Here is an 11,808-nt window from a genome sequence, read left to right as displayed (position 1 = left end):
CCAAGAAAATACCTCATCTTTCCCAAATTAGTCATATCGAATTCACGCATCATAGAGCTCTTGAACTCATAAAACATTGATTCATCATTTCTAGTAAAAATGAGGTCATCAACATACAAACTCACAATTAAAATTTTACCTCCTTTGCTTGTTTTGACGAACAAGGTATTCTCACTATGGCACCTCTCAAAGCCTTCATTCACAAGGTGTGCTTCTATACGATTAAACCAAGCTCGTGGAGCTTGTTTGAGTCCGTATAAGGCTTTCTTCAGTTTGTATATCTTGTGTGGATTGTCCTTCTGCTCATAGCCTCTTGGTTGCTCAACAAACACCTCTTCACTTAGTTCTCCATGGAGAAAGGTTGATTTCACATCAAGTTGGTAAATCGTCCAACTCTTTTGAGCTACAAGAGCAATAATTATTCGAATTGTATCCATCCTTGCCACTGGTGCAAATACCTCTATGTAATCAACTCCATGTTGTTGCGTATAGCCTTTTGCTACAAGGCGTGCTTTGTACTTGTCTACATTTCCATGTTCATTAAGCTTTGTTTTGTAAATCCACTTGACACCAATCTTCTTTGCACCTGCAGGTGAGTCGGTTAGCACCCAAGTATCATTATTTTCTATGGATTTTATTTCAGAATCCATAGCAGCTCTCCACTTTGCACTTTTCACAGCCTCTTCAAAATAAAGAGGATCTGCAGATGCAAACAATGCTAAATTGGTCTCATCTTCTTCTTCAGACAGACCCTCACCCATTTCATAATCTCTCATCCAAACAGGTGGCCTCCTAACTCTCCCTTCAATGGAACTAGGTGAACTCTCTTCTTCTACCAGATTCGGAGAATCAGCTGCAACCTCTTCTGCACTACTTCCATCTTCAATCTCGGCCTCATCTTCATTATTTGTAGCAGCATTTTCCTCATTGTCTCCCCATTCCAACACAACTACCACCTGTTCTTCATAGCTCTTATCCCAATCCCAAGATTTTTCTTCTTCGAAAACTACATCCCTGCTAATTACAATCTTCTTGGCTATTGGATCATAGAGCCTATAAGCTTTAGATTCTTCACTAACTCCCAACAACACACAAGTGAAACTTTTGTCTTCCAACTTGGTTCTCTTGACATCAGGTACATGAACATGTGAGATATAGCCAAACACTCGAAAATGTTCAACCGATGGCTTGACTCCACTCCGAGCTTCTTCCGGAGTTATGTTCTTCGCTGCTAGAGTAGGACTTCGATTTAGAATATGCACTGTCCAATTCACAGCTTCTGGCCAAAAAGTCTTTGGAATCTTCTTCTCCGAAAGCATACTTCAAACCATGTTCATGATGGTCCGGTTCTTCCTCTCTGCAACTCCATTCTGTTGCAGAGTGTAAGCTGTTGTCAATTGCCTCTTGATGCCATTTTCTTTACAAAATTCATCAAACTCCTGTGAGGTGAACTCACCCCCTCGATCAGTATGCAAACACATAATATATGAACCTGTTTCCTTCTCAACACAACTTTTATATTGTTTAAAGATAACTAAAGCTTCAGATTTTTTGACCAAGAAGTAAATCCATACCTTTCGACTAAAATCATCAATGAAGCTAATTAGGTACCTCTTTTTGCTATTTGAGATTAGTGTGATAAGGCCACATATGTCAGCATGGATGAGTTGAAGTTTTGAAGATGCTCTCCAAGTGCTCTTCTTTGGAATTGGATCTCTATGCTGCTTTCCAACCATGCAATCAATGCACATAGTTTTTGAGGCCTCGAATTGTGGTAGTCCATTCACCATCTTCTTGTTTTGAAGAGTCCTCAATCCTTTATGACTCAAGTGTCCATATCGGTAGTGCCAGAGATGTGATAAGTCTTGTATGGCTGTGTGAAAGCAAGCTGGTTTCTTTGGTCGCGACGCAGCCAACAAGGTAAACATTCTATTGGCAGACATCTCTGCTTGAATGATCAAGCCCTTCTTAGGATGATAGGCTTTACACTTGCCGTGTTGAATAAGAATTGCTAAACCTTTCCCCTGCAGCTGCCCAATGCTCAGTAAATTGTTCTTCAGTTCAGGCACATAAAATACCTTAGTGACTATATGATTGAGTCCATTCATTTTCAGTTTTATATTACCCTTCCCCATTACTGTCATTTTTGAGTTATTTCCCAGCTTCACCATTTGCCTGAAGCTTTCAGTAAAGTCGCAGAAGAGAGCTTTGTCTCCACACATATGGTTACTACAGCCCAAATCTAAAAACCAAACATCCTCCTTTTTTGCTTCATTTGTTTCAACATAGGACATTAACAACATCGCTTCTTCTTCTCCAACCTCAGCATAATTGGCCTCTTTGTCCCAACTTGGGCATTCATATTGAAAATGTCCAAGTTTGTGACACTTGTAGCATTCTACAGTAGCTTTGTTAAAGGATTGGCGTCCTCTGCCTCTACCTCTTCCTCGAAAGAATCCGCGACCACGACCTCTTCCCCATGTACTTTCTTCATGAGTTACCTTCAATGCCTGCTCTTTTCCTTTGTGCCTATGGAACTTCTACTCGTGAACAATTAAGGAACTTTGCAGTTCATCAATTGATAAGCGATCAGTGTCCTTTGACTCTTCAATTGAGCAAACAATATAATTGAATTTGTCGTTCAATGATCGAAGTATCTTTTCTACTATTGTAACATCTCTCATTTGTTCACCATGAACTCTCATCTTATTGGCAACAGACATCACTCTTGAGAAATAATCAGAGACACCTTCACCAGATTTCATTTCAAGAGTTTCAAACTCTTTGCGAAGAGCTTGAAGAATGGATCGTTTCACCCTTTCATTGCCCTCATACTTCTTCATAGAATCCCATATCTGTTTGGATGTGTTCTTCTGTAGAATGGTTTCTAGGATAGTTCGATCGATGGCTTGAAATAGATAATTTTTCACCTTCAAGTCTTTCAGCTTCATCTCATCAAGCTTCTTCTGTTGCGCCTCTGTCAATACTGTTCCACTTTCTAGCTCAACATAACTAGTCTCCACAAGGCTCCAGTACTCCTTGGATCTTAACAAGTTTTCCATCAACATGCTCCAATGATCGTAATGACCATCAAAGCGATGAATAGCAGGTTGCACAAAATTTCCTTCAGTCATCATCTCTCTTGCTGCTACAAATCACAAAGGCCGCTGCTTTGTTTCTTCAAGCCCAGTGGTGGCTTTGATACCAAAATGTTGTGAGTCAGAACTTGAATCGAACAAGCTTAAAAAAAAACTGGAATGATTCAACTTTATTGATCAACAACTTTGGCTAATAAATAGCCTTTACAATAACTAATTGAGAGAAAAAACAACCGATGTTTTACACTAACGGATAAAGAACAGAGAAAGAGTCAAAGCTGGAAACTACCTACTTAATAGGGATTTATTAAACGAAATGAATCTAAACAATAATGAAATTTAAACCTTGACAGGGCGAAGGAGGAACAGAAATCTACTATGAAGTTGGCAATGGAGAAGAAATACAGAGTTGAGAGTTGTGTCCTCACAGAAAAAAAACTTAAGCCCTAAATACACCCAATGTCTTACTCTTTCTCTCACAAGACTAAGACTTTGTGTACAAGAGAGAAACCCCCCGAAATACATAACCCTTTGTATTCGGTTCAGACCTATAAGATTCAGTATGGATTCGGTATACTTCCACCACAAACCGCTATAAAATTTTGCCTTCGGATTTTTCTTAAATTAATTCAGAGCAGATTCATAAAACGGGTCGTCACAAAGAATTCAAGGCACAAACATAACAAATTATTGTATGGATCCTCAAAAAAGCTCAAAATTGTGAGTGCATATGGTAGCTGTTGAATGCAATTAAATTTGAAACAGATGCAAATTTTGAACCTGATTAAGTTTTGTATATGTTTATTAGTAGTGTATCTATGATCTGTAACATAATTTGCACCACCTTCCACCTCCTTCATCTTTTTTCCTACCCCACTCCCAAATAAATAATTCTCCTCTCAGACTCCCACTTCCACTCTCTTTTATATGAAGTGGTAAGTGGTAGCCACTTCATTTTACTTTCTTCTTTACTTTTCATAAATAATAAACAAATAAGATAAAATCAAGGAAAAATTTATGCTGGAGAGGTATAATAAAGGAAGAGCCCTCAAACCCTTTGACCAATTAATCAAACCCCCACCTGAATGGTTACCGCTTTTTCGATGCAGGTTGATTAGTTATAAGGTTTTTTCAGTAACATATCTTTCTCGTGTCATAGTGGAACCCTAAAATCAAATTGGAAGCATAAAAAGTAAACCAGAATTTACATTAGTGAGGAGAATTGATATTTTACAAGTTTGGGGCTAAAAGGATTTGAGGGTGGGCCAAAACAACAAAGGATATGTGTGAAAATAGTAAGAAATGATTTATGACATTAAACAAAAGGGAAATTTTCTTAAAGTACCTTATGGTTAGGAAATTGATTAATTCTATCCTTATTATTTACATATTATCTTAAAGTATTTTTATGTTTTGACAATTGTCTAAAATCTCCTTGTCCTTAACTTTCCATCACACTCCATTTATATGTGACATCACATGATTGATATATTTTTCAAAATTTCTAAAATACCCTTTTATGATTATAATGTCAAATATCAGAAATTCAGTCCAATGTTGGTGGATCACACGGGTCATGAACACCAATGGATCCCCAATGGTTGAAGATTGAAGAATGGAGAGGATCAAACCATTTTCTCTCTCACAGCTACGGTCCGAGAAAGAGAGACTGATAACGTCCACCAGTACCTCTGATTGGCTCAAAATTCTACTTCAGCTCTGCCGCTTAGAATAAGGAGAGTGTGTCATAGAACACAGAATACAGATTGGTTGGAGGAAATCCGTGTTAAAAGTGAGAACACCCAGCCATAGCCCAAGCCCATAGCCAAAGGCAAAGGTGCACCAAGACGAGACTTGTCTCCTGGTGGTGCTGAAGATGCACCCCCTCGTAGTTAATGAGACAATTGCCCACCCATACACACCTTCCTCTCTCATCATTATCTATAGAGGGGCGCATCCTAATTTCCATTCTCTCATATTGTTCATTTAAAATGAAAAACAAAATAGTCAAAATTAAATTCAGCTTTCTATCTGTGCAATAGAGCAAGATAGCAAAGAAGGATAGGAGGAGGAGTCCCTTTCCTGCTCTGTACAGAAGTTATAGGATAAGAAGGGTGAGGGTGCAGAGGCAGAAAAATGTTTGTACTGTGATCATTGTGGATGGGCCAGTGGTGTGTGCTTGTGCTATTTCCTCATCTTCCTTCAATTTTTCAGTAGAGGGTAAATTAGATATTTCATTTTTTATTTTGTTAGTGTTGAACATCAATGTATTGTCATAAAATTTAACTATATGTATATAAATAGTAAGGGTGGAGTTTCCTAAACGATAAGGGTACTTTAAAAATAAAATTTCCCATTAAATGGCCAAACGGGATTCATGTATGCGATAAGGCTTAGATGATGAAGTCTGAAGATGACATTTACACCAGTGCAAATTTTCACCGGCACGAGTCCGGATTTAATAGGAAGAAGTAAAACACACAATCATTCATAACTGTTGGTCATCTGTATCCAGTTTAATACAGCTTGGTTTTACGTATCATAGATATACATCTGCTGCGATCACCATCGCTTTGATTCTTGCCACAGCTAGCCCAATGAAACACGGATACGATCGATCCCCAAATCCAAAACTCCGGGTGTTATGCTTTCTTAATCATTGGACCTCTCTTCTATATATTAGCGGTGCAAACATATAATATTCTGCGGCAGATCGCAGATGCGATGCCAACTCCTCCATGTACGTATAGCCCAATTAAATTAGGCTTCAAACGCCGTAGAGAATCTGAACGCTACAAATCTAATCGACTGCTCAACTAGCTAGCTAGAACCAAAGACGGCTAGCTAGGCCAAATGGTCATCGTCGAAGAAATAAACAAGTAAAAAGAAACTAAGAATCTGGTTCTCCACTCCCGTCCAGCTGCCTCATACAACAAAAGAATAAAGAAGAACCCAGCGAGATATAGACTACTTAATTACCGAACGTTGCCCGCAATCAGCAGAAACAAATCTAGTTAGTTTAGCTCTAAATCCAACTTCATCGATCCTATCTTCTCTTTTTGTTTCATATATACACAAAGAATATAATTAAACACAGACAACAACAGGCATACAGAGAGCGTAAATCAGTCAGATCGATACAAGAAGAAGAAAAGAAAATGGCATGTAGAAGAGAGAGGTGCAGTGGGTGCGGAATGGAACTAGCCGTGCCACTGGGGGTGCTAAACATCCGTTGTGCAGTGTGCCGAACAGTGACTCGGGTTCGACCCAGCAATTCACTCTCTCAATCGCAGGATCCAGTTCGCCAGGCGGCCAACTGGGTCAGGGGCTTCCTAAGCAATATCAACTCCATAGCTGCTGCTGCTGCTTCATTCAATAGCTACAGCGGGCCATCAGTGCCTAGTTTTAGTTACTATCCACATCCTTCTAGACCCCTCACGCACCTTCCGGTGCATGGGAGGAAGAGGGCGCTTCTCTGTGGTGTGAGCTATAGGTATCGGAGATACGAACTCAAGGGCACCATTAATGATGTTAACTGCATGAGGTATTTTCTCACTGAGAAACTCGGTTTCCCAAACGACTCCATCCTTGTCCTCACAGGTACCACTTATTCATACCCTTATTATATATATCAATTAGTTCATTTTTTTTTTTCTGTTTTGTTTTGTTTCCTACCTTATAATAGTTTTAATTAATTACTATAAATTAATATGCCATCACTTCTGAGTTGGGTCAATGAATCACACTTGCGAAGAACATAGAGATGTCAACAAACTGATGAGCCAACTGAGCTTGCTTTCTTTCCTACATACATCTCTTCATGCCTATTTTGCCGAGGTTTTTATAGTTAGCTCGGCTGAGTTTGATCGATCAGGCTAATTGGTATATATTTTGAAACTAGCTTCTCATCAGTGGTAACATTCAACCTACAGTTTAGCTTCAACGCCCAAATTTGTCGAAAGTGAAGAGAAATTCACACCTGCCACAGGATAGATGACTCATCTAAAAAAACTATTGACGAATTAAAGAGAAATAATCCTACAGTTGTAATGGATGATGGCTGCTACCATCTGGCAAAGAGGTTGACCTGATAGCTAGGAATTTTAAAAGGGGAATCATTGCCTAGCTAATAGCTTAAGGGTGCTCAAACATATCTGGCTTGCCACCTCTTCTTCATCCAACAATCCCTAGCTACTATTTGACAGACAAAAAATAGTGGACAAAATTATTTTAAGCAGATTTTTAAAATTCCATTGGGCTAATCTTGCTGTAAATGACAAGAGTGCAAGTACTGGAGGAGGGTTGAAACTGATTCCTGGCCTCCACCCCAAGAAAAAAAAATTAAGATATGTATAATTAATTTAATCCTCTAAGGAGAATAAAAAAAAAGAAAAAATAGTGAACATCGATCAGAGTCAAAGTAGATGGAATAATAGATAAAGTAATGCTAAGAAAGTCCTGAGAGGGCCCTTTTTTTAATTGCTACTTCCCAATCCCCAGCATCTAATCCATCCAATGCATGCCTCAAGTGTCCCTAAGCATGTTTCAATGGTTAAGGAACTAGCAACTGACCAAAATTTGCAATAAGTCGTGGGACCAGGAAAATTCTCATCCTTCTTCTCTTGAAGTTCTCATACTCTCTCTCTCTCTTCTATACAGAGGTAGAAATTACTATATATTAATTACAAATTTATTTTATTAGACCAAAGGCATGCAAGTAGAATGAAAACAAAATATATAGCAGCAATTTCCATGGCATTTCCTAAACTTTTCTTTCTTTTTTAGGCTTATCATAGTCTTATCCATTATATATATTTATAATGGATAGAGAGAGAGAGAGAGCATTCTTGTAGTTTATATTCCTATTTTATTTATAAGAATTGAAATAAATTACCAGAAATTAGATACTACAAATTATTTCCTATGTATATCATGGAAATTCTAGCTACTACTTCTTAAACCACTATAAGTTAATATACACTGTAACAGAGATGGCACTAGTGTCAACTAATGCCATTAGCATCACCTACCTCATGCCATCTATGAGGTAGCTATAGGTAATTCTAAAGCAATGTAACTGAAATTGTCGCTTGAATTTGCTCTTCTAGACTTGAAGTTGAAAATCTTGTACTTCTGCATCATCCTTTCACTTTCCATGGGAACTTCATTAAGTTTGCTTTCCTCCCATAAGGCATATTAAATAAAATCTTACTGTGATAAATATTTTATATAAATAATTAATGAGCTATATATCTATGATCAATTGTTTGGTAGATGACCCAAAAAAGTATCATTTTATAACACACTAATAGGCATGCATCTCAAGTTTTATTAACAAGGAATTAGGGGAAAAAAACAGGTTTCACTCACAAGAAAATGTAATATTAATGTTTTTATTGAAGCTTGGATATGTAAATTATTGATCTAGACTAGCTAGTAAGATCAGCATTTGATCAGATTTATAAATTAATTAAGATAAAAAAAATAAAGTAATTAAACGCATCCTAATTAGTTTTGGTAGGAAATTAAGTTGAAGAGACTGTAATATAATCTTGGATTTCTGATTTGGTGTAACAATAAAACCAAAATGCAGAAGATGAGAATGACCCATTAAGGATTCCAACAAAACAAAATATCAGAATGGCATTGCAATGGCTAATTCAAGGTTGCCGGTCAGAGGACTCTTTGGTGTTCCACTACTCAGGTCATGGCTCACAACAACCAAATTTAAATGGAGAAGAGGTCGATGGGTATGATGAGACCCTTTGCCCCCTTGATTATGAGACAGAAGGGATGATACTTGACGATGAGATCAATGTTACCATCGTTAGGCCTCTCCCAAAAGGGGCCACACTTCATGCCATAGTTGATGCTTGCCATAGCGGAACGGTTCTTGATTTACCATTCGTATGCAGAATGAACCGGTCAGTCAGTAGCTAGTTAGTGTCCTTTTTTCAATTCACTCATTCAAGCTAGGCACTAAGTAGATTAATTAGAATAAGATGATCTAATAACTTTATTATTATTATTATTATTCTCTCCTCTCTCTTGTTTTGTAATATTATATATATTACACAGGGAAGGGCAATATATTTGGGAGAATCAAACCCCTCCTTCAGGCACTTACAAAGGTACAGCTGGTGGGCTAGCCCTTTGTTTTAGCGCTTGTGATGATCATCAAACCTCTGCTGATACCTCAGTACGTAGTAATTCTATCTCTCTGATCTCTCTCTCTACTTAATTGCATATAGGGGAGTTTTTTACGAGCTGTTCGAGATTGGCTTCGTTTCAACCGAGTTTGAATTCGAATTTAAGCCCAATTCATTGACTCAATTATTAAATGAGTCGAGCTCGGTTCATGAGGCTCGCAAACCGACTTGAATATATATATATATATATATATATATATATATATATTTGATATTTAATATATATTATAATAATAATATATAATAAAATTATAGAAAATAATATATATAATAAAAATAATATATTTACTAAGTTATTATAAATAAAAAATATTTTTATATATAATTTTTTTATTTTTATAAAATATATATTTTTTAAATCAAACTCGAGCCGAACCAAATTCGAGCTTATGAATTTTTTACTCGAACTAAGCTCGAGCTCGAGCCTTATAGAATAGTCTGAGCTCAAACTTGTACTATTTGGTTCGAATCCACCCCTAGTTATAACATTACTAATTATTTATTAAATGATCGATATTATCCTGATCATGAATTCATGATCTTTCGTGCTGCAGGCACTTGCGGGCAACACAATGACGGGTGCCTTGACATATTGCTTCATCCATGCTGTGGAAAGTGAACCGGGTTTGAGTTATGGTCGCCTACTCAACCTGATGCGCTGTTTGATTCGAGAGTCTAGGACTACTGGGTTTTCCCTAACTAATGGCCCTATTGCATCTCTTATTCGCAAAGTATTTCGTGCTGGTTTACGACAGGTATGATTTAAACTGGACTTAACTAAGGCTGCAATTGATTAGGTTGGATCCGTCCAGGCATCCCACATTCAAATCCGATCATCTTAATTAAAACTTCAAATCTAATTATATTGGAGTTGGATTGGATTGGGATTTAACAAAATCCGCTTTTTTGTCATTATAATGAACAAAATTTTAAAAATTATTTTTTTTAAAAGCTTATACATATATAATAAATTTATATAAATATAAAATATTTAATTTATTAATTATAAATTTTATATAATTATGTAAAATATTTACTTAAATACATTGTTATATTATATACATGTACGTATTATACATATAAAAATTTTAATCAGACTGAATGCATATAGTTATATCAGATCAGGTTTCAAAACTTTCAGAATCCATTGAAAACCTGTAAATAAGCTTTACCAAGGATGAGAACTATGGATACCTTTATTTATTTAAAAGATTATTTTGCAATATAATATTAAGTACCAACTACCAAGTGGTCATTTCCTTATGCTGTGTTTGGTTGCAGTGCAATTTTATTTGCATTTACTAGTATAAATGCATGGGAGTGCAAATGAAAAAAATACAAATTTTGGTTTAATTTTGTTTTGAATTTTATTTTATTCTGCTTTAGGTCATATTTTACTTCATTTTTAATGCAATCAAACAAAGTAAGGTAAAATTTGAAATAAAAAATAAATCAAAATTTGCAGCCAAATCATTTCCACTACCATCATGACAAAAGACAACTCCAAGTAGGGGTGTCAATGCACTGGATTTGGTCCAATTTGATCCAATCCATTACAAATGGATCAGGTCCAATCCAATCTAATGAATATTTTGGACCGGTCCAATTCAATGCTTGGATTGTCCAATCTGTTTAAATTTGTTTTAATTTAGATTGGTTCTAACCCAAGCCTAGTGCATTGACACCTACGTTTTTATCTTCTATCAATGAGGGATCAGATATTGGCTCAACCCAACCAGGCCAATCCGATATAAATTCATTACCAGCAGACCAGGTCCAATCTAATCTAATAAATACTTTGGACCATTAAGTCTGAACTGGTCCAATTCAATATGCTTTGTTGGTCCATTCAATTCGTACAAATTGATTTTGATTTGGATGGGTCCAATCCAAAATCGGTTCATTAACACCCTTAACTCCAAGAATTTGTCAATATGTTCTTTCCGTGAGATTGGATCTTTAATTTGGTTGTACAAAGTTTTGGTCATAATTAATTATCGTGTTATTTGATGCATTTTGAGGCATTTTTTAGCATTTCCTTGCAGGTGAATTTCTTTTTTTTTTTCTCATGAGTTGTGCAGGAACCTCAGTTGTCATCTTCAGAGAAATTTGACATTTATATGAAGCAATTTATCTTATAGTTGCATAAGTGGATGGGGAAATATTTCTCATTAATTAGTAATTAAGTTAATTTTGTTAAACAAGGCTGTATTTTGTCTCGTTTTATCATAAAAAAAAACTCTTCTTCCTCTTCTTCTTTTTCTTCTCCTCGTGTTGTTTCTAACTTGCTGTTAATCTGTTGCTGAAAATTTAGCTGTTTCAAGGTTCTACACGCACGATACCAAAAAAATTGTTATGCGCATATTGATTGCTTGATGCTTATACTGTTTTTTTTTTTTTTTTTTTTTTCTGGCTTGATTATTGAAACACAGACTACTGATGAAGCCTTCTACGATCTAAAACATTCAAAACCCCCAAACTCCTATTATTTCATGTCTCAG

The 11,808-nt window shown here is 36.3% G+C and overlaps 2 protein-coding genes across 2 annotated transcripts; one reads left to right on the top strand and one right to left on the bottom strand.

The window, feature by feature from the left end:
- Window positions 1–2,540: 2,540 nt before the first annotated feature.
- LOC104589346 (uncharacterized) lies at window positions 2,541–3,134 on the bottom strand. The gene has a single exon (XM_010247629.2). It carries the CDS (start codon window positions 3,132–3,134, stop codon window positions 2,541–2,543), a length of 594 nt encoding a protein of 197 aa, XP_010245931.2.
- Window positions 3,135–6,083: 2,949 nt separating this feature from the next.
- On the top strand, window positions 6,084–11,561 carry LOC104604750 (metacaspase-1-like). The gene is made up of 5 exons (XM_010269261.2): window positions 6,084–6,698; window positions 8,692–9,022; window positions 9,177–9,297; window positions 9,862–10,062; window positions 11,389–11,561. Exons 1-5 carry the CDS (start codon window positions 6,257–6,259, stop codon window positions 11,446–11,448), a joined length of 1,155 nt encoding a protein of 384 aa, XP_010267563.1. The 5' UTR covers window positions 6,084–6,256; the 3' UTR covers window positions 11,449–11,561.
- Window positions 11,562–11,808: the final 247 nt, after the last annotated feature.

Source organism: Nelumbo nucifera, chromosome 5 (genome assembly GCF_055504915.1).
Source record: "Nelumbo nucifera cultivar China Antique chromosome 5, China Antique-T2T, whole genome shotgun sequence".
In the NCBI taxonomy this organism is placed as follows: domain Eukaryota; kingdom Viridiplantae; phylum Streptophyta; class Magnoliopsida; order Proteales; family Nelumbonaceae; genus Nelumbo; species Nelumbo nucifera.
This window is presented reverse-complemented; position numbering and strand designations above follow the sequence as displayed.